Source organism: Trichosurus vulpecula, chromosome 8 (assembly GCF_011100635.1).
Source record: "Trichosurus vulpecula isolate mTriVul1 chromosome 8, mTriVul1.pri, whole genome shotgun sequence".
Classification (NCBI taxonomy): domain Eukaryota; kingdom Metazoa; phylum Chordata; class Mammalia; order Diprotodontia; family Phalangeridae; genus Trichosurus; species Trichosurus vulpecula.
The window spans coordinates 152,466,684-152,491,107 of NC_050580.1; the positions used below are offsets into that span (position 1 = coordinate 152,466,684).

At 36.9% G+C, this 24,424-nt stretch overlaps 1 protein-coding gene across 2 annotated transcripts in view; it reads right to left on the minus strand.

The window, feature by feature from the left end:
- AAGAB (alpha and gamma adaptin binding protein) overlaps window positions 1–24,424 on the minus strand; it is a 74,173-nt gene that overhangs the window by 44,258 nt on the left and 5,491 nt on the right. For both annotated transcript variants that reach the window (XM_036736989.1, XM_036736988.1), the window contains exons 2-5: window positions 11,831–12,021; window positions 11,594–11,690; window positions 11,121–11,210; window positions 6,000–6,083 (exon numbers count right to left, since the gene is read on the minus strand). In XM_036736989.1, coding sequence (XP_036592884.1) covers window positions 6,000–6,083; window positions 11,121–11,210; window positions 11,594–11,690; window positions 11,831–12,021 — 462 coding nt within the window. The remainder of the gene's footprint in view (window positions 1–5,999; window positions 6,084–11,120; window positions 11,211–11,593; window positions 11,691–11,830; window positions 12,022–24,424) is intronic.

Here is a 24,424-nt window from a genome sequence, read left to right on the forward strand (position 1 = left end):
CAGGAGTGCACAGCCTGCTGAAGATCTAAGCCCAGTCCGGGTTGGGGGTTCTTGGGGAAGGAGGAGTGCTGGTGTGGCAGAGCTGGCACATCCCCCCCAAATGAGGAACATAGAACTCTTTAGTCTACAAGCAGTCATACCCCGCTGAAAAACTCAAGGGTCAAGTTAGTTGGTTGGGAATATGGCCAGGCAGCGAAAACGCACCCAGATTCAGTCTCAGACTTTGCATTCTTTCTTCGGTGACAAAGAAGACCAAAACATACAGACAGAAGAAGTTAACAAAGTCAAAGAGCCTACAACAGAAGCCTCCAAGAAAAACATGAACTGGTCCCAGGCCATGGAATAGCTCAAAAAGGATTTAGAAAAGCAAGTCAGAGAAGTAGAGGAAAAATTGGGAAGAGCAATGAGAAGGATGTGAGGAAACCATGAAAAACAAGTCAATGACTTGCTAAAGGAGACCCAAAAAAATACTGAAAAATACACTGAAGAAAACAACACCTTAAAAAATAGACTAACTCAAATGGCAAAAGAGCTCCAAAAAGCCAATGAGGAGAAGAATGCCTTGAAAGGCAGAATTAGCCAAATGGAAAAAGAGGTCCAACGGACCACTGAAGAAAATACTACCTTAAAAATTAGATTGGAGCAAGTGGAAGCTAGTGACTTGATGAGAAATCAAGATATTATAAAACAGAACCAAAGGAATGAAAAAATGGAAGATAACGTTAAATATCTCATTGGAAAAACCACTGACCTGGAAAATAGATCCAGGAGAGACAATTTAAAAATTATTGGACTACCTGAAAGCCATGATCAAAAAAAAGAGCCTAGATATCATCTTTCAAGAAATTATCAAGGAGAACTGTCCTGATATTCTAGAGCCACAGGGCAAAATAGAAATTGAAAGAATCCATCGATCGCCTCCTCAAATAGATCCCAAAAAGAAATCTCCCAGGAATATTGTCGCCAAATTCCAGAGCTCCCAGATCAAGGAGAAAATACCGCAAGCAGCCAGAAAGAAACAATTTGAGTATTGTGGAAACCCAATCAGAATAACCCAAGATCTGGCAGCTTCTACATTAAGAGATCGAAGGTCTTGGAATGTGATATTCCGGAGGTCAATGGAGCTAGGATTAAAACCTAGAATCACCTACCCAGCAAAACTGAGTATCATGCTCCAAGGCAAAATATGAACTTTCAATAAAATAGAGGACTTTCAAGCTTTCTCAGTGAAAAGACCAGAGCTGAATAGAAAATTTGACTTTCAAACACAAGAATCAAGAGAAGCATGAAAAGGTAAACAAGAAAGAGAAATCATAAAGGACTTACTAAAGTTGAACTGTTTTGTTTACATTCCTACATGGAAAGATGACGTGTATGATTCATGAGACCTCAGTATTAGGGTAGCTGAAGGGAATATGCATATATATGTATATGTTTATGTATATATATCTATAAGTGGATGTGTATGTATGTATATATGTATGTGTGTGTGTGTATATATATATATATATATATATATATATATATATATATATATATATATAGCGAGAGAGAGAGAGAGAGAGAAAGAGCGGACACAGGGTGAGTTGAAGATGAAGGGAAGATATCTAAAAGAAATAAAATCAAATTAAGGGATGAGAGAGGAATATATTGAGAGAGGGAGATAGGGAGAGATAGAATGGGGTAAATTATCTCACATAAAAGTGTCAAGAAAAAGCAGTTCTGTAGGAAGAAAAGAGAAGGCAGGTGAGGGGGGAATGAGTGAATCTTGCTCTCATCAGATTTGACCTGAGGAGAGAATACCATACATACTCAATTGGGTATCTTACCCCACAGGAAAGAAGAAGGAAGAAGATAAAAAAAGGGGGGGGGGATGATAGAAGGGAGGGCAGATGGGGGTGGAGGTAATCAAAACACTTTCAAAAGGGCACAGGGTCAAGGGAGAAAATTCAATAAAGGGGGGTAGGTTAGGAAGCAGCAAAATATAGTTAGTCTTTCACAACATGAGTATTGTGGAAGGGTTATACATAATGATACACATGTGGCCTATGTTGAATTGCTTGACTTCTTAGGGAGGGTGGGTGGAAAGGGAAGAGGGGACAGAATTTGGAACTCAAAGTTTTAAAAACAGATGTTCAAAAACAAAAAACAAAATAAGTTTTTACATGCAACTAGAAAACAAGATATACAGGCAATGGGGCGTAGAAATTTATCTTGCCCTACAAGAAAGGAAGGGAAAAGGGGATGGGAGGGGAATGGGGTGACAGAAGGGAGGGCTGACTGGGGAACAGGGCAACCAGAATATACACCATCTTGGAGTGGGGGGGAGGGTAGAAATGGGGAGAAAATTTGTAATTCAAACTCTTGTGAAAGTCAATGCTGAAAACTAAATATGTTAAATAAATAAATTTTTTTAAAAATCCCTTTAAATCCCAATCTTTTGTGATTAACAGTTAATTTCCTAGATTATTTTAGTCACAGGATCAGAGAATTTAGAGCTAGAAGTTGGATCCCTGGAGAATATGGCCTATGGAAGGGGGGATATTTCACAGAAAACAATGTGAGGTTAGATGAATGAAAAAGCATTTCTTAAGCATTTACTATATGTAAAGCATACAAACTGAAAAGCAAACTAAGTTGGGCCTGACTATCAGGGATCAATGTGTTGTCAAAGATTTTCTAGGGGAAGGGTACTAACCTATTTCAACAAGAAGGGGCGTAAGAATTAATAGCCCTAACAGTTAAGAAACTCATAAGAACACTGGTTAACGGAACTGGTGGACATTTTCTTTGGTCTGCTTGGAAAGGGTTTTAGACCCTTGCTCCTTAAAGCCACCATTCCATCAGAGAGTTCATTTCCAACTTCTCTGAGGCTAGGGACATTTCTAGACAACAGAAATCTGCGTGGATGGAACTGAATTTTGAATACAATCTTCCCACCCAATTCTTTTCACTTTTGTTACATGACCGAGTCCCTTGATTTCCTGGGACTAAGGAGAAGGGGAAAACGGAAATGAGAGAATGAATTTTGGTTCAAATACACTGGAACGAAATTTCTAAGTCACTTTTCTTGCTGTGACTGATTTCTTAGCAGGATCTAGTGGCCTGAACTTCTAGGTTTCAGTCAGCTCAAATACCACTGACCCTCTTCTCTCACTCTTTTCTATATGAGGCAACAAATGGCTCAGCAATGAAACTGGGGACTTCACATTCATACCTGGATCTGAAATCAGAAGCAGGGGAGGGAGATGGGAGAGAGGGGACAAAGAAGGGGCAGAACGAAGTTCATCTAAGATTTGCTGAAAGGCACAATACTACTCAGTGGCAGAACCAGGTCTAGAACTTGAGTCGTCAGAGACTCTTCACAAGACAATTTTAAGGAGAACACTGCTTTAAGAATAAAATGCCTTAAGGTTCTGGGCTAATGGTACTAAAAATGAAAAAACAGGATATCCTATAACCTAAATTCTATTCCAGGTCTGCATTTTACATATAAGTTATATATAAAGAGATAGGAGAGAAGGAAAAAATCTAGGGGAAAAAACTAACCACTAGACCTAGCCTCTAATGAATCAGGCTGGCCTCTCCCTTAAACCACAAATCCTCATTCAGGGAACATGTAATTGGTCTTTGGGTCTTACTAAACATATATTTCATTTGGTGGCAAGGAAAAGGAGAAGGAAAGTAGGCAGGAAGCCACTTTGTCTCCAAGTTTTGAATTAACTCTAAATATTCTGATTTAGCACTACTTTCCCTTTCAATAGCAATTAAGATCCCAATAAACTGCAAAGATAGAAAACTCAAATTTTTGTATTTTCAGTGCTACCTGACATGGCAATTAAGTTTTTAAAGTATGTAATAGAACTGGAATTTTGTATATCAGTCTGGTCTTTGCCTAAACTGGTTTTATAGGACTCTAGAACCTATATTTTCTCAGACTGCAAAGTTAAAGATTTCCATGAAGTTACTTAAGTAACTTGTTCTTTAACTGTTCATACAAATATCCATTTTCATAATAAAAAAAAAGAATGGAGCATTTTGGGAGAAAAACACAATTATATCTTTAAAATTATGTTGTGTTTTTTTACAAAGACTCAGTACCTCAAAAATTTATATGCACTTGAAAATCAATAAAATCAGTATAAAAAAAAAGTAGGTGGAAGCTAAGGAAAAAATCAACTCAAAACTCAAAAAGATTATCAAGGAAACTAGCACTCCTCCATATAAAGAAAGCCTGATGCAGGTTCATTTCATTTTCAATCCTGATACACTTACATTGTGCCAGACAGAGCTTTAACAAATTCAGAAGACAGAAGAGACCTCAGGCATACTGTAATCCCATGTAAAAATTTAGCTGAAAGAACCTGAGTTTCATTTCACTCTGAAGAACATGGTGAAGCACTCTAGTTGTACAACTAGAAGCAGTCCTTGGGATATGGGGCAGACATTTTATCAAAACTAAAAGAGATTATCTCCTTTAATAAATTAAATTTTTACATAGGGTTTCCAGTGCAAAGGAAAATGGTTTTTATTCCCTTCTGGTGTCTATTGGTAGCACAGAATACATTTAAAGGCAACTCAGTACTAGACGAAAAAGGTTACTAGAGTACGATGGGAAAAGATCACAAGAAGACTAAAAGAGGAGGCTGGTATGCCCTAGACAAGCCAGGCATTTCATAACTTCAAAATTATTTCTCTAATCATCCCTTTCTCTCCATCTCCACTAAAACTGCCTTAGGCCAGGGCTGCTTCAACTCACATTCAGATTCCCTTAGCAGCTTTGGGATCATGCTTCCAGCCTACAGGCTTCTCCCTATTCTACTCAATCTCACATAGGGCTACCAGACTCAGCTCCCTAAAACAGTCATTTCATGTTACCAAAACCTGTATAACACCTTACTCCTCTCCTTTAGGACAGGGTTCAAAGTTCTCATTCTGGCATTCAAGGCTTTCCCTCTTCTCATCTTCACCCTGCTACTATCCTTATCTCTACCATTCCCCAGCAGGAAGCCTTAACTCCACAGAGGCAATCTACTCTATTCCCCAAACAGATTAGGCTCTTTCTTGATGCCAAGACTTTTCTTAATCTCTTCACCCTTCCTTTCAACTAATCAAAATTCCACCAACTCCATGGTAAGAAACAATAAACGTGAAGATTTGGAAGAAATAAGGCTTATATAAACCAATACAGAGAGAACAAAGCAGAATCAAGAGAAAAATAGATGCAATAACTGCAATAAAATATAAATGAAAGCACTAAAATGCAATTCAACTTAGATTAAATACAATGAACAATCCTGGTCACAGCAAATAGAAATGCAATACTTCTCTCCCCTCAATAAAGAAGAGAAAGACTAAGGGTACTGACAGCATATGCTGTCAGACTCAGTTACTCTGAGCAGTTTGGTCTTGTTTGACTTTTTCTTTATTACAAGGGCAGATTCAATGGGGGAGTGGGAAGGATATTGACAAAAGGCTGTGACGGAAAAAGGAAGAAAAAGACAAAAAAAAAACCCCACCCCTTCACCTATTCTCCAAAGTCCAGATCAAGAGGTCTGGGAAGCATTCCCTGACTACTCCAGCCTCTATTCATTTTTTTTTCTCTCAACTACCACATTCACAATCAACATTTTTGGTTTTGCATTTAGTTTATACCATATTGTATCATTACTTGATTGTTTATATTTATGCCTTGTCTCCTCAGACTATATGCTTCTAGATTATTGTGACCGATTTCACATTTCTCAGGAATTTCTTTCAGGGCCCAGCACGGAGAAACTTTTGAACATGAGCGATCAAGAAGTATTTGCTGAATGAACATACAAGTATACCACATGTGCAAAAAAGCTCTTAGAAATGCTACTTTTGTCCCGTCTAGAACTGGACCAGAGTGGAGCTAAACTTTCTCTTATCCAAACAGGTAAGAAAAATTAAAAGACATCATTTTTTAATAGATCCAAAAATAGAAGATAACAACTCCTTTCAGTGCAGTTACTTACCATTCTTCATTACTACGTTCGACCAGACATTGGCATTCAAGGCTTGTACGATTCTCTTTACCCCGGTAGACTCTGGGAAGTCATCTAATTGAAGGAGGAGAAAACTACATTTTACTCAAATTATGTTACACATATAACTAAAAAAGCTTTCATAAGTACTTTCTACATAGTAGTGCCCAGCAAATGCTGAATATGTAGGTAAATCTAATTGGTACTTTTCATTGATTGTGGAGCAAATTTAGAGATTACTCCACTACTGACAAGACTATTCTATAAACTAAACTGATTCATGTGGTATAGTCCTCTGTGAGGCAGCTAGAAGGCTCAGCGGATAGACCACTGGATCTGGAGTCACCAAGACCTGAGTTCAAATCCGGTCTCAGACACTTACTAGCTGTGTGACCCTGGGCAAATCACATAACCCTGTTTGCCTCAATCCACTGGAGAAGGAAATGGCAAACCACTCCAGTATTTTTGGCAAGAAAACCCCATGAACAGTATGGTCCACAGAGTCACAAAGAGTCAGACACAAACGAATGGCTGAACGACAACAATAATCATCTCCACTGGCCCACGATGGACGATGATGTTCTATGGAAGACGGCTATCCCCCAGGACTTTGGGACCTTTAGATAGTAACAGAAGCAATAATAAAAACTGTCTAGAGACTGAGGGGTCTTTGAAGGTAGGGACTTTGTCCTCCAGCCAGTAAGTAAACCTAAATGTCTAGTATAGTGCAATGAATCCAATAGATTCTCAGAGAAATAAATGATAATAGTATAATAATAACTAACATTTACATAGGATTTTAAGGCTTGCAGAGCAATTTACAAATATTACCCCATTTTATCCTCACAACCACCTTGGGAGGTATATTTTTATCACCCCTATTTTACCGATGGGGCAACTGAGGCAGACAGGTTAAATGACTTGCCCAGGATCACACAGCTAACCGGTGTCTGAGGATGGATTCAAATTCAGGTCTTGCTGACTCCAGATTTAGCATTCTATCTACCACACCACCTAGCTGGTCACTACTTAGTAATGGAAAGTGCTCCTGATCAGAAAATAAACATTTAAAATATGGCAAGTAAAGTCACTAGAACCTGTCATTGTAACAAACAAACAAAAGGACACAATAAACAAAAAATAAGGTACTGAGAGATGCTGTTTTAAACAATGAGACAAGTCATCACAGCCACATTTCATTAGGACGCTGTTAACTTTAAAATGAATTACTTGGGGAAGCATCCCCTGTTTTACGACAACTACTGGGAAAGCTGAAAAGCAATTTGGCAGAAATTAGGTTTCTGGGGGAATGGCTGAAAAACCTGTGGCACAGAAGTGTAAACCAACTACTACGACATCATAAGAAGTGACAAAGACAAGGAACTCAGAGAAACATGAGACAACTTGTATGAACCAATACAGGCTAAAATGCAGCCCCAGAGAACATCCATACAACTAGAAGGGCTTAAACACAGAAGGTGAACTTGGACTAACCGCAGTGACCATCCACAGTCCCAGAGAAAAGACAAGGGAACACACATGCTCTTCTGTAGGGAGAGACATGAGAACTGACTGATGTGGGACCACTAAGCAGTATGCCAGATGTGGGCATTGTGCCAGTTGGTTTAACTTAACTGTTTTTTTCTGTTTTAACAGAAGGCACACTTTGCATGTGTGCATAGGAAAAACTATGATGTAAAAACAAAAGGCATCAATAAAGTATATCTTTAAGAAAAAAAGAAGTTATGGTCTAGATAACAAAGACAAAGTAGCTAATTTAATGGAAATATTTATACTTTTAGTGATTTACAATTTCATGATTGTAGAAAGAAAAGACTAACATTTGAAAGAGTTCCCATGTGATTAAAGACCCATATTCAAAAAGAGAAGCCAGGAAGGGAGATCTCTAATGGCACGGCATGCCAAAGGGTTCAGTTACTGGCCCAACATTTTTACCAAAGCCTCAAGTGAAGATAGGCTAATCAAATTTACACATGACACAAAGCTAATCCTTTAGAAGAATTCAAAAATATCTTAAAAGTATGTAAACAATGGGTCCAAACTAAGAAGATGAAATGTAACAGGGAGCAATGTAAAGACCTGTTATTTAGGTTTGAAAAGAAGTAGCTGCTTAAGGATAGACTAGGAGAGGCCTAGCTTGACAGTGGTTCAAGTGGAAAAAAAGAAAAGTTTCAGTGGATCACAAACTCAATGGAAGCCAACAGAGATGCTGCTGCTAAAAAAGCTAATACAATCTGAGACTGAATCAATATAAATATTGTTCAGTTTAAAGTAGATAATAAGCCCACTCACTGATAGGCTGACCACATCTGTAATACTACATTCAGCGCCAGACACCATACTTTTAAAAACAGAACACATCCATAATGGTCAAGTAGTTAGAAATAATGTTTTAAGGAATGTGCTTAATTAGCCTCGAAGAAGAAAAATTCAGGTTAGAACAGGGTGGTGGGCAGAATATTATGAAAGTCTTCAAATAGCTGATGGACTGTCATTTGGAATAGAAAAAAGACTTTTTTTTCTGTTTCAGAGCCAAAACTCAAGACCATTAGGAGGAAGCTAATTTCAGCCAAGACAAGGAAGAACTTTAACAAACAGCTGTTTAATAATGGAATGAACCACCTCACAAAGCTAAAAGCATTCAAACAAAAGCTCGATGGCTATCTTTCAAGAATGTTGTACAAAGGATTCCTATATTGGAAAGGATGTAGGACTAAATAACTTCTGAGATCCCTATTAATATTTTATTTCTATGAAGAAATTGGTTAATGTTTGAAAGATGTAAAGAGTTAGAAAAGAATAAGGGAAAACTACCTTTTCAAGAGAAAAAGACACCTAAGTACCATGTTACTAGGAAGGCAATAATGAAAAGTTCAAAAAGATCTGTTCCTGAAAAGGGTATTGCAGACATCTCACAAAATATAAAACTTATGTCTATTCACGGTAGTTGTGAAATTCGTCAAATCCTAGCATTCAAGAAGCTAGAGGAGACTGGAAGAGTAGGAGAGTAGCAAAAAATGGCTTAAATTGACCATGCGAAGAAGTTTATACAGGTCTGATAATATCCCCAGTTGACACACTGCAAACATTCTCAGCATTAGTAAGTACTTTCAGACCTAGTGAGTACACCAGGGGACCAATATATGAGATGATTAGCAAAACAAAAACAGTAAAAATCAGAAACAAAAAGCCACAGTGGTTTGAAAGCTGAGAGCCATTTGTACTATTAGGCAGTAGATTATTATAGCCACAAAAGGCAAGGCAGGTATTTCAGCTTGTTGTTGAAACGCTGAGGCTGTTTTATACCTCTTTCTATAAATGTTTTGAGGAAGTTGGGAAGGTAGACAATACAATCACTTATAATGACCCCTCTAAAAAGCCCCAACATCCTGGATGGTCATTAGTCTCAGTACTACTGCTTAGTATAGATGCAACCTTAGCAACACAATTAAACCAGCCCATCGAAGCTATCCTGTTAAAGAAGCTCCTCTCTTTAGACTTATGTTACTAAAACTACATAGCTTTCTAAACGCAATGTCATTTCAGTTACATATGTGATGGATGAACCAGAAAGTTAGGGTTTGGTTTCCAATATTAGAGTTGATATTAATTTTAAGGTGACTGGGAGCTCAGAGCTTTAGGTAGAAACAGGGTATGGTATAAATGAACTGAAATTTAAAAAGAAAATATTTTAAAATAAGAAAAGACAGATGTTGAGTCTTGAGGTTAGTGTGATAATAAAATTCCAAAAGAAGAAACACTCACATTTTAATAACAGAACACATGTTCAGGGAGGCTTTAAAAAGAACAAAGAAGGTATCACTTTATTTGTTAATGTCCATCTTCAATATTTTTTAGAATTTGAGAAAAATAGCCTAGATCTTTCATTTCAGTTTTGTACTTCTATCATCTGATAATATCTTCCTTCTCTAGGAGAGGGAATTTTGGAAAACATCATAAAATAAACTGGGGTAGAGAGAGATTCTAGAAACACCTATTTTCATACCAACTCCCTAGCGAGAACACTAATGAGGTTTGTATGATCCCATACATATTCCTTAGTCTGTTATTCAACACTCAATAACTTGGCCCCAGCTTGCCTCTTCAACCTCATTTGACACTGCTCCTCTAAAAGACCAGCTATTCCAGCCAGACAGGTTTCTTCTCTGTCCTCTCCTCACCAGGACCATTTCTGTTCCTTTACCTTTATTCCTACTGCTCTTATCTATAATCTCCTCCTCCCCCCTGGCTCCAATTAAGAACTACCTTTCTCTAAGTCCAGCTCAACCCCTGACTCCACAATGAAGCCTTATTAGACCCCTCCACAAAGAGTACCTCCTGCCCTGATCTCAAGTGCTTGTTATCCATGTTGCTCACCTGGCAGTTAGCACATGCTACTCTAGTATCCCAGCTAAACTTACTCATTGGCACCTCTTCCTATCCCCAGCAACTAGCATAGTATTTTACATGCAGTTGGAAGCCAAGAAATATTTTTGGATGATAATGAAAATACAGATTCTAAAATCTGATGATACAGTAGTATATGAAATACTCCTTTGGATACTAAGAAGAGCCAACTTCCTACACTGTCCAAAACCTATGTGTCCTTGAATCCATGTTTTTTACTAGAACTTCCTTTAACCAGAGCTACTACCTCAGAGAAACAATGCTAAGTTTGCTTGGCCCCAAAGATCCAAAAGAATAAATCAGTAGGTAAGACAGTCCTAGGGTCACTTTAGGAATTCAGTCCTCGGCTGTTACAGATTGAGATGAGAGAACAAAAAAACTTCAGTTCAACAAAACCCACTATGAAGAGGCAGACTTCAGCATTTTTTGTGAAAAGGGTAAGAAAGTGTCCACTACATGAACTCAGCCTAAACAAGAGAACTTTTTGAAAAAAATGAAAATTATTGACAGTCAGGTGAATGAATTATTATTTATTATAAGTCTTTCAAACAGATTAAAAATGAAGAAAGCTTTCTGATTTTCATTGGGACTCTTGCCATATGAGAGAATGTATTTATATTCTCTCATGCCTCTAGCTTAGATTATTGTTTTCTACTGAAGCAGACATACATTATAACCACCTACCATCTTCCTCAGGTAATTCTTCTGGACTAAGTTCTACCAACTCAAAGCCATGCTGGATGCACCATTCTTGAGCTTTTGGTCGGTTTATACCTAAAGAAAGAAGTAAAAATAGTATGTGTATGAAGATAAAACACTAAATGCCACCAAAGTACAGGCTTTATGCCTCTCTAATTTTCCTCCTTAATGACAAGTTTTAAAATGGGGAAATTACATATATATCTATATTTATAGATACAGATCTATACAGACATATATCTGTCTACATACATACAAATGAAACTAAAGATTTCTGAATGAAAATTTTTTAAAAGGTTCATTTTCAAATACTTTATACTTCTCGAAAAAGCCCTTGGCTAGCTAAAAACTGTCAGAAATATAAAGCCTTCAACATACTATGCAGCATTTTAATTTAAGGAAATGCTCATATTCTGCATACCAAGAAATTGGCAAGGTGTACTATTTTAGCATCTCACCATTTTCAGACACTCTGTCACAAACCAAGATCATCACCTCCGGTAGCCATGCTTCTGTCAATGGAAGCCATGATGAAACACTGTCAAGACCAGATTTCTTAGGAAAAATATCAAAAAGCACACATTAAAAGATGGTTTGCATCAAGGCGGCTCCCATCCCATCCCCACTAAAAAATAAAGAACACCAAATAAGCCAACAAGATCTCTTATAGGGACCATGAAAATACAAGTTCTTACTTGTGTGCTGTCAAAGTAAACAATGAAAGCCTGGACAGCCTCTGCGACTTCAGCTGTGACGAGGAATCTATTTGGCACCACACATAGATTGATGTCTGCAGAATAGTACTTGTTATCAATAGTCCAGGGGTAAAATCTCACACCATTGTTGGCAGGTGTATCTGTAGCAAGATCTTCTGTTCCAAGAATATCTGAAAAAGAAAAAATTATTCAAATGTTAAAATGTAGATTATAAAACCAATACAAATTATCACATTTAAATATTATAATTTACAAACTCACTGGATTAACCAAACTGGTACTTTGGTTGGGCTTTTTGTACATAAATTCAAAGGGGCGTAGATCTTAATGTATATCCATAGAATCTAAAATGGGAAAGGGCATTAGCAATCATCATGTCTAAATGAGGATATTACAGCTGAGGAAAGTGAGACCAGAGAGAAATGCAGAGGCTGGTTCAAATTCATACAGTTAATAAAGAGTGATATCAGGTCATAAATTCATGCTCCCTGTCTCTAAATCCAGTTCTCTTTTCACTATACTGTGAGAAAATAATGAGTAACAATGGTGAGATGTTATTTAACTTAATGACTTTTTCACCAACAAGTATTTACAGATGCAACAATAATGATGAGCATACTAGACAGTGATAGGAGGAGAAGTCTTACAAACAGCCATCTGTTCATTCACCAGAGAGAACAATGATTTATGCCAGGTGAACAGAAGAGAAAGAACACTAATTTCATTCATTCTACTATTTGGGAACTTTATGGAAGGAGGGCTGTAACAATTCTGGTGAGCTTGTAAATGTTTTGACCTAATTCGCAAACTGCAGTAAATACAGGGTTAACAGTGAACTGCTACTAAAATAGGTGATCTGGCCACATTTCTTGGGCTAACTGCCTATATATATTTTAGCTAATTAAATATAAGATGCCTCTTCATTTAGATTTATGTACATTCATAGTTTCTCTGAAAACAAAATTTCATTAAAATTTTTATTTCACTAAGATACTGTAAGTAAAATTTTAAATGTGCAATTTCTGGCATAGCATATAGCTCTGAGAAGATGGAATGAACAATTTCTAATATAGCTAAATCCTTTCAGAAATACACAGGTGAGGAGGAAATAACTTTTATTGTGTTGCCCTTAGGGCAAGGAAAAAAGCCTCAGGACATACAGTGATGCGAGTGATGAACAAAAAAATACAGAGGTGGGTTATGGAATGCACAGAAATAGTATTTTACCACTAGCTGAATCATTAGAAAAATTACAGTTATAATATAGTAATTTTTAAAAATTGTTACTTTTTACCCATACTGAGCTATGAAGAACTCTGAAAAGAGAAAGCTCTCTTCACTCTCCCAATATATTGGATATTTAGTATCAGGACTTAAATTTTAAATTCTAGAGATAAGAATACGCACTTAAAAAACTCCTAACGTTTTGATTCTTTATCACAGTGTGAAAGGATTTGGAGAGAATGAAAAAGAGATGTTGACAATACACTTCAGAAAGGGGCAAGGAATAAATCAAAGGTACATGTTCTTTCACTTGCTACATATGTCATGCTGGTCCATACCATTACCATATAGGCTGCCCTCAAAAATGAGATCCCTCTGAAAAGAAAAAAATTAGACACTAAAAAAAATTCTATAAAATTATCACTAGTACATTCGTTTATCTTTTTTTATTTCTAATATCACTGCTGTCTTTAGTTTTGCTACTTAAAAGTATCATTCTCTTGTTCTCCATCTCCACATATGTTATTATCCTCTCTTCTATCTACTACTAAGACTGTGATTTTAGGCTATGCTAAGATTCCACATGAGCCAGATTGGGGGGGTGGGGGGAGAACAGTGGTAGAAAAGGGATTAGAGAAGTAGCATATTCTACATTTGGATTAATACTATATTGCCTTTATTATAAGGAAACATCACCTCACTCATGACAAAATCTCCTAAATTGTCAGTATATTATGGAAAATCACATCCTTTTCTTCTGAAACAATTCTATTTTGAATTTTACTCCCTCGTCTGCTTTTTTACTCTTGGTTAAAGCCCAAGTATTCTTAAAGGGTTATTTTTATTTGTTTTTCTCTAAATCCATGGCTATGATTCCTATTACTATCAACAAAAGGTTTATGCATGCATTGAAAAGGGAGAATTTACCCTCACATCTTTAAGAAATGATCTGCTCCTTCTGCTTAATCTCTATCTGAAGTCATAACGTTTTATTTGGTGTCAATCAATTCCACAGCAACCAGCTGCAATGTCCCTCATGGTGGATTATGACAAGTTCAGGTGGGAAATAAGCAGTAGGAACAGATGAGTTATTAAAATCAAAGGTTCTGTTTTCATGTAAATGTCTCAGAGAAAAAAATCCCTAGATCAAAGTCTATACTACATTCAATGCTAATTTTCCAAACCTCAGGCAGGTGGTATAGCAATATGTGGTTGTTTTTCTTAGAGATAACTATTACACCACTGATACACACTTCAGAGTATATACATATGGAAAGCAAATTGTCCTAGGTTGGGTTAAAAAAAAGAAGACTCACTCAAGTGGAATCAATCTTCCTCTGTGGGTAATTTTTTTTTTATTAACCCGCTAACTTATCTGTTTGGCAAAACAACATTTCTTCTCAGCACTTAACGAAACCAGTAACTCTCTGTTTCCTGAGCTGGTACTTCATATACATTAAATGGATTTCTGGCAGTCTGCCCACATCATTCAGTAACTAGAAGTGATGTAATGACTAAAAAGTTCTTAGTATCTCTCAATATGGTGTATTAGTTTAATATATTTTTGGTCTGGGACTGTGGTGGCATCTCTACAGAGAATTCCCGATATGGAAACTATCTCCACCAATCCAGATTTGCAACTTGTCTTTAACTTACTGTCTTGGAAAACTGACCAGGGGACTGAGAAATTAAGTGACAACTTCTGGTCATGTAGCTAGTATGTCTCAGAAGCTGGCCTTAAACTCAGGTCTTCTTGACTCCAAGGTAATCCTCCATCCACTAAAATAAAGCTGTTTCTTGCACAATTTACTCTTGACTACTGATTTAAGAATGGTGTTTTACTGATGACTTTCAGAGCACAGGTTGTTGGTAGATCCATTTTTTAAATATAGGACCTACAGAAATCTCATCTTGATCACACACACACACACACACACACACACACACACACACACATACACACTCTGTTAGAACAGAATGTATATAGATACATTAGCTAAATACAAAGATAGATTCTCTATAGAGTTCTATTTATACTTGTAAACACACTCAGATAATGGTAAGGATAACAAGCTGGGAGAAGGGAATCACAAAATACAGTTGTTTCTATTACACTGTACTGCCTAAAACATGCTAAAAGCTTAATTTACTAATCAGGTTTTATCTTAATATTTTCTTTCTAATAGAAATTTATAATAGTGAAGCTGCATATGGATTTTATGATCACATCTGTGCCACATTAGGACTATGGATAGAATAGTGAGAAGTATCTTATTTTACTTCTTCTTGCCTCCAAATACCATCAAGAATGGTGTAATTTAGCAAACATAAATGTCTACATTAAGAACAGTTTTCTTTCCTCAGTCAACTTTGCTAACTGGTTTTGGGTATTTGTTTTCCCCACTACCACAAAATCCTCTTATCCAATTAAAGTCACTCAAACAGTCAGAAACGATCATGTAGACTTAGAATCATAAAACCACAGTATCACAAATGTTAGGGCCAGGAGAGACCCTTGGAGATCTGTTAGTTCATCCTCTTCATTTTTCAGATTATGAAATTACAGATAACAGAGTTTTGATGACTGGCCTGAGGTTACCCAGTTAATTAGTACAAGGTGAAGGTTAAAATCCAGGTTTCCAACTGTCCTTTAGGTAAGAAAGGACCAGATCCTTCACAACTGAACAAAATTTTAATAAAAATAACTATTAAAGTTAATCCAAAAGTAAGTCATGTCCTTCATGGTATCCTATGCACATCAAAATAGCAACCAGGATCAACACACCAGGACATGTGAACCTGCAGGCAAAATTACCAATCGGGGATCAGTCTTCCAAATTATACCTGTGGGTTTCTAGTGTTTACCTGTCTAAAATGAGTCATGTTTCTTAGGATTTTGACTAGACTTGCTAGAAAAACATGCCCTGGTCTCACTTTTGTCCTACCCTAAATTAAATTTGGAATGGTTAACCCTGATGTATACAATTAAAATTGGGGACATTTCCACGACCCTAAGCTACTGCAGCACCTTTTCCATGATAGTACATCATTTCATCTGACATTGCTTGGCAGCCACCTGGTGGAGCCAAGAGATATACATACACATACATATGTGTATGTATGTGAATGTATATATATATTATATATATACACACACATATGGGTATACATACGCACATAGAAAGAGATCTATATCTCTCTCTACACACACGTATACACACACACATTTTTTGATGGACAAATATTGGGTAAATGCCAGTTGTCATAATTAACTTGGTCAATCTTACTGAAAACGTTAGTCTACCATGTAAAATAGTATGTAGCATAGTTAATAAAAAATGAATTATTGTTCTGGCTTTAGCAAAAAATATAAAACTTTTTCAAGTTATGGTCAAACAAATTATTTGGCCATATGTCATTCTCTAATCCAGTCCTATAAGCACCTACTCTATGTGCCAGGCTCTATGCTAGGTAATGGAAATGTAAAAGGCAAAGTAAAAAACCAGCCCCTGTCTCCAAGAGCTAACCTTTTGCTCTTGTTAGGGATGCAAGCTTCTTTGCTTTCAACTCCAATTTACTTTCTTACTTCCTGTTGACCCCAGGCAGACCCCAAATCCAGGAGACTAGAAAGGAAGATTAAATTGAGAATTGTATTCTAGTACTTCATTTTGGCTTATTCTCTAGAAACAATCTTTTTTTAAAAAAGTTTGTTGTCTTATGTCTTTGTATCACTTTCATTTCTGAAAATATTCCTCCCAACTTCTCTACCCCTCCAAAATCATCCCTTGTTAACAAAGAATAAAAACCAAAAGGAGGAAAAAAAGCAGTTCCAAAAATTAAGCAATACATCAATAAAGTCTCCTGGTATATTCAATGCTACGCAACTTGAGTCCCCTACCTTGGCAAAAAAGGAAGGGAGGTACATTTTTCACCTCTTCTCTAGGGCCAAGCTTGATCATTATAATTATACAGTGTTCAGTTTCATTTAAAAGAAAAGCCTTTTAAACAAAAATATTTAATTGCTCCCACCACCCCCACACCCAAGCAGGCATTTAAATGAAAAAAAAAATCTTTGGCTCAGAACAGTCTAAGACAGGGTGGAATTACAGTGAATTCACAGAACAGATAGATAAGTAAAGTGATGTGGGAGGAGAGAAATGGACTAGAAGTAAAAAGACCTTTTTTTGTCCAGGATTTCTAAAGTCATACTAGCCGTATGACCTTGGGCAAATGACAACTCTCTGGGCTGCAATTTTCTCATCTGTAAAATGACAGGGTTAGAGGAGATGATCTCCAAGGTTCATCTAGATAAAAAATCCCATGATCTGATATCTATTTTTACCTACTTCCCTCAAGGAGAAAAAAGTAGCAATTCTCAAATTAAATTTACGTGACCCTGGGAAGAGCTGTTATTTTGGGTCATACTTTTGGCAATTCCTCGATACTTCCCTCTCCAAAAATTCATAAAGCCAATCGGTTGCCAAGTATTGTTGATTTTACCTCCTTAACATTTCTCCCATCAATTCTCTCCACTTAGAGAATCACTACCCTACTATAATTTGCCTTTTGAGAGTCACACTTGTTCAAAATAGAACTCTTTCCCCCCTAAACCCTCCCATCTTCCTATACCTACCACTATCCTCCCAGTCACCTAGGCTCACAACCTCCTGTCCGTCATACTTGAGTCCTCACTCTCTCTAGCTTACCGTAAATTGCATACTGTCTCTCTCACTAGACTGTGGGCTTCTCAAAAGCAGGAACCGTTTTTGCCTTTCTTTACATCCCCAGAGTATGGCACAGTGCCTGGTACATAGCAAGTACTTAAAAAATACTGATTGACTTGGAATTCCTACCTTCCTTCAAGGCTCAGCTCATTTTCTACCCTCACTAGCCCTAGGAAATCTTTCGTGATGCTCTCAATTGTTAGTGTACCCTGACTCCTAAAATTCCTTTGCATTTTCTAAGCTGTGCATATGTCATGCTTCCTGGAGTAGGCAAGCTCCTAAAGGGCAGGAACTGTTTGAGTTTTTGTTTTTACATCCCCAGCATAGTATAATGCCTTATATAGAGTACAAATTTAATCAACTGGTGTTTAATCTTAATCAAATTTATATAATTGTTTTGCTCTACTATTGTGACCAGAGCTGAAAGTTAAATGTATTTTTAACCCTGAGTAATGACTGTTATCTCTAGCCACAACTCAAGATGGACCCACTGAAGAAGGTAATTATACTTAAAGGAGGCTTAAAGTTGAAAGGGACCTCAGAACCTACATAGTTCAATCCTCCTACCTAATGCATGAATTCTCCTCTCTATCAAGTGCAGAGCTGCTGTGTTTGTAAGAAGTCATATTTCAAAACATAATGCTTTTGGTGTATAAGAAGGTACAGCAGAGAAACAAAGTAGATAGATGAAGCACTGAAGTAGTCGCAAAGCTAACACCTTCTTGTCCTGCTCCCTACCCCCAAATCCTTTCCTTGGACTAGAGAAAGGAGAAAACAAACAAGAAAATGCCAAGCAGCACAATCTGAGATTAGGTATGAGGAAAAGAAAAGAGGAAGTAGGCGGAGAAAAATACAGATTTGGTGTAAAGGCTGTACAATGTTGAAATCCTTTATAAACTGACAACTCTCTTTAGTACAGGTAGAGAGGCCTTTAAAAACAATAATGGACCCGCATCACTGCAGGCATAGTCATAACTTCAGAGTTACAATTTCATGAGCACGTCACTTGGGAATATCTTGCCCTTCTAATAGTTTGTAGCAGTTGTTAACTAACAGACTATTCCCAGAGGGCTCAGAAGAGATCATATTGCTGGCAAGGTAAAGAGACTTTATAGGACTTAAATTTAAAAGCCCAAACCATCTTGATGCAATGTTATGCTTGGGACTTTACACAGACAAATGTCAGGCAATTCAAAGCTGTGATTCCCAAAGTAAATATAACCTATTCCCCTGGTACATATGTATGTAGTATGTTGTTTCTCTCTGTATGATAAATCAATCAATGAGGCAGTATTACAGTTGTTTAGGGGAAAATAACTGAATTTCCTGACACTGGAACTCCTCAAAGATCAACCACAACACTGCATTAACAATGAGAGTGAGATTTTGATTTTGTTTACAGCATTTAATTATCCTTTCTTCCCTCCCTGGTCACACTTTGAATTCAGATTTTCACATACCCTTGGGCTTGCTGTGCCATAGTAGAAACTTTAAAAAACTGAAGCACAAGAAACCCAATCAAGTGTTTCTCTGCTTGCTTTCTCCCAATGGCCGTCTGGAGCTAGGCTCAGCTGGTTAGTCTTAAAAAGTGATACACATAATTTTTGAAGGGCAGTGAGAAGTTTTACATCACCTCACTATCAATTCAAAGTTTTATTTCTAGAAACACATCTATGAATTAGCCACTTTCTAGGGATCAAATCCACCTAAAAACAAAGTAAAAATGTATCAACCTATGGAGGACAAGTGTACACAATCATCTTAGAAGCTTTGAGATCCCTTAATGAGTGATTATCTGGAGGCCAGATAGCATAATGGAAAAAAATGGAACCATAAAACCTGATGCTAATTTTTACAAAGGAATCATCACCTAAATAACAGTTTATAAAGAATTTCTTCTCAAATAATAGTTTATAAAGAATTTCTTCTCAATCATGACAAGAATATAAGTAACAAATGTTACACGTATTCTGAAGCATGTCAATCATGTTTAAGATACATTTTTCAACAATTCAGTGAGGCACAGTGGTTTGGAAGGCCAGGGTCCTGTTCCAGTCTCTTACAGTTACTAGTTGTATGACCTTGGGCAAATCACTTAACCTCAAAAGTATGTTCTCCAGGTATAGTTAATAGGCCACGTGACCTGCTTACATCACAGGAAGCCTAAGTCACATGTGGTGGGAGGAGCTTGCTGAGAGGAAAAGTGTGTCACAGGAAATTCGGAGACAGTAGTTAGAGCTGAAGGAAAGAACAGACACGTGGTGTGCCGTGAGTGCATTTGTGGGAAGGCCTCAGCGAGGCTCCATGCTGTGATATTGTATATTGAATTCTTTGGGGCTCTGATGGATTGGGCTTACTGGTTTTGGGATCTGGTTCTTTGGTGTCTGAATAAATGGTTTACTTCTTCTACCTTCTATGTGGAGAGTCTCATATTTTGCAATATAGAACCACATAGGAATATTGACAATTATTGTGATTACTACCTTGCTAATACACCAGGAAACTCCCTAATATATCGCCTTTTAATCTGCCAAGTCAAATCAACAAGCAGTCAAAGATAGGTTATAGTCAGGTTGATGAAAGGAGTTTCTACAACAGATTTCCATACACTGCTTCAAAGAACCTGTAAATACATGTGGTACAAACTGAAATATGAACATTATGTTCTGTATTCTCTCTATACTATTAATCAATTTTTTTAAGCATCTTTGTGCAAGAAAGATATCCTAAGCTAAGTACTAGGATTTTTTTTGGGGGGGGGGTGGGAGGGCAGGCAGGGATGAAGGTCCCTGACCTATGATTTTACCATTATGGGTATAGGGAACTCCCTGGCCTAGGAACTTTATGAATTGATGCAGACTGCAATTCTATAAATTACATGGCAGGATGCAGGATGCAATGCAATTTATAGCCTTAGAAAAGTTGCCTAGGTAACCATATGGCTAAATAACTTGTCCATGGTCACACAGTGTATTGAAGGTAGAATTTGAACTCAGATCTTCTAATTCTGAGACCAGTCATCTAGCCAGTACACAATGCCTTTCAAGGTTAGACAAAAAATTGCACCAGTTAGATTGTAAGCTCCCTAAGGGCAGAGACTATATTTTGCCTCTTTTTGTGGATCCAGAGCTTAGCACAGTGCCTGGCACATAGTAGACACTTAATGTTTACTAATGGGGGGAGGAGGGAATGAAATATGTACACAGATATATAAATGAGATAATTTGATGAAGAAGAGAGAGAATCTACCATGAGAGAAGGAAGGCTTCAGAAAGAAGATGGCAACTGAGCCAAACCCAGAAGAAAATAAGGATTCTTGGGAGCATAATCCCCCTCCCTAGACTTAATTTATCAGAGACCACTCTGAAACTAAGATGGGTCAACACCCAGTGAAAGCCCTGATTGCTGAATAAAATTACAGGGCTACAAGTGGACCTATATTCATGGAATTTTATAGCTTGATCATCTATTTAGCCCAGAGGTATCAAACTCAAATAGATTCCCACAGGCTGCAGGGTTGAGTTCGAAAAACACAAATTAACATTATCTACATTGTACTGAATTTTTATTTTGTTAAACACTTTACAATTACATTTTAATTCAGGTCTGACAGCTTTGATCTTGCCTAGCCTGCTCACTTTACTAATGAAAGGATGCCCCAGTGAGATGGGATGACTTGCCCCAAGCACACTGGGTCCAGTTTATGGTCAAAACCAACCAGAACTCAATGTTTCTTACACCTTGTCCAACACCCTATTCATAAACCATTTTCTAATATGAATCTTATAACTCTTCCTGGGGAACAGATGGGAATGACAACTCCCTTCTATCAGTACGACTGTGTAAACTTTTTTTTCTACAAAACGTTTAAATTTTCCTACTCTATTTTAGAACATGTAGATTTTGATCCAAGGCCTCGTGCTACTTGTTCTCATCTCTGTGTGGAACTGGTCCTCCAGTTTTAAATATGAAGTTAACTCCAAAATAAGTTATTTACAAGTAAACCGTAAACAACATAAAGCCTGAAAAGAGCATCATAACTTTTGGTGTGTGTTCACTGGCTACAATACAAATGCAATGCTCATCTCCAGAATTTTATTCTTGCTAGAAAAGTTTTATGTAGCATCTTAACCTCTCTTTAAACAGCTGTACACTGGATTTCATTGCTTGAGTGCCATTATTTGTTGAGGAATTATACAGAGGAAGAAGGGAGCAAGTTGCTGAAACCAAAATGACATATTTTCTAAAAGGTTTTGCCATTTGCTACACAAATACAAGCTGAATAACTGCACAAAAATAAACTTCTATGTCTAGACAAATTTGTAGTCATCCAAGATACAACATTCTACCTCACAAATGGTTCCACCTAATATAGGACAATAATATAGTTCACTGGTAATGCCCCCCCCAAAAAATAAAAGGGAGCTGATCTCAAACAGCCCAAACAGCCTTACTGTTATACTCAAAAACAATTTCACATAAAATATGAGTTCTCTCTATTTGCCGTAGAAGACCCTGATCTCCCTTTAAAAAGAAATGTCAATCAACAAGCATTTATGTTCACTGTGCTAACTACTGGGGATACAAAGACAAAAATGAATGATATTCATAATCACAGGTCACAGATTTAGAGCAGAAAGAGAACTTAGAGGCCAACTTTTCCAACTCTTCACTTTATGAATAAGGAAACTGAGGTCAATGAGGGTAAGTCTCTGCTGTAAAGTCAAATTGATAATGAGAGGGCACGGATAGGAGGTCTGGTGCTCTGGTTCCAGCATTCTTCCTACTCCATGATTCTTTCCCCAATTCCTTCAAAGCTTGGCAAAGAATCCAGTAAAAGCTCTCCTACAACATTGGTACTGTCAATACTAACATTTTGGGAAACCTATTTTATCCCTGAGGAGGCTAAACAATTAATTCCCCCTCCTTTCTTAAATTTTAGAAAGTTAATGGCTCAACATCCCAATATTTTAGATCATCAACTAAGGAACTTCATGACCACAACTCTTGTAGTCTTGGGGGCTTCTCATGCTGGTCAGTTCTTTTATGTCCTGGAGGAAATAATCATATTAATCAAAGGCAGGAGTAGTACCACAATACAATAAGATACTTTATTTAGGGGAAAAAAAGTATTTCTGTATCCCCAAGGCAAACAAAAAGGAACATCAGCAAAGACATGCAGTTGAAAAATCCACAGACTTCTTCCTTGGTCTATTGATATGTGATCTTGGCTAAAACCATATTCTGGATTACAAAATTTTTCCACCTATAAAATGAAAAGGTTTCCATGGTTAAAATGTTATGAAATCTTTTACACGTAGAGATACTCCCTAGTTTACAAATATTCAGTTTATATACTGATGGGCTGGCCTGTGCTACTCAGGGTAACATCACCCTAAATCCAGAAGAACCAACGGTATTCCTTCTAGAGAAAACATTTTATTCATAAGAACAATATTATTAATGATTTACATTTCCAGGCCAGCTCACAAAATCTATTAAACCTATTGAATATTTAATAATCCAACATACAGGCATATAGTCTTAAAGTTTGAGGAACCTAATCACAATATATACCTTATTTCTATAGGAAATGCATTGTGGGTTTTAAACAAGCAAATTACCAACTACGAAACACAGCTCATATCTGAATTATGGAAAAGTAAATTAAGTATAATTGAGATAAGAGGACTGATACTTTTGTGTTCATCTTTAACCATGACAAAGAACTAATAAAAAGCTGAAAATCTTGAAGTAGCTCTCTCTCTCTCTCACACCCCACCTCCATACACATATATACATACATATACATATATATGTATATCCTAATCTAACAAACTATAAACAGAGAATTATTAGCTCTCAAAGCTGATAGGATCTTAATACTCTTTTATTTAATATTCCTTTATGCTATGTATCACAATGTATTTTTTTCCGCCTATAAATGATTTAAAACATCAGTTCTAGACAATAAGAAGTACTTCAGAGTAATGCTGCCTCTATCTTATATTTACACAGTTGTAAAAATAAAAATACAGATGTTGTCAAAGACTAGTGGTTGTTTAACTGAATACTGTTCTGTTAAACATGGATATTCTGGGTAAAGAACTTTTATTTTTCTGTTCAATACTTACAAAGGTCTAAACCACCTAGAAAAAGGAAATTTAAGCATTTTAAAGATAAGAGTCTTAAAGTTGTCTTTTTTGAGGTGATCTCTCTAGAATCCTCTACTGTGGTTCCTTACACCACAACCAAGAATGTATGTAGTTCTAATCTCTAAGGAGTTTAAAATGCTTCACATGTATTATCTCACCAATTCTCAAAGCATCCCACTGAGACAGGAAGGGATATGGTTTATTACCCATCTTTTACAGATGTACAGTGGTTATAGTCACTGGACTGGTGCAACATATTTAAAAAATCAAAAAAAGACTCTCCAGGGATCATCTTCAAATGGGATTCCTCATAGGATATAAGACACTGAAAGGGAAAAAGCCTTGGATTTAATCTTAGTGGTGCCATTACTAGCTACATAACCTTGCACAAATCACTTAACCTGTCTGCAACTTTATTTATTCATCTGTAAAATGGCAGGATTGGACTGGATGATGGCTTATATCCTTTC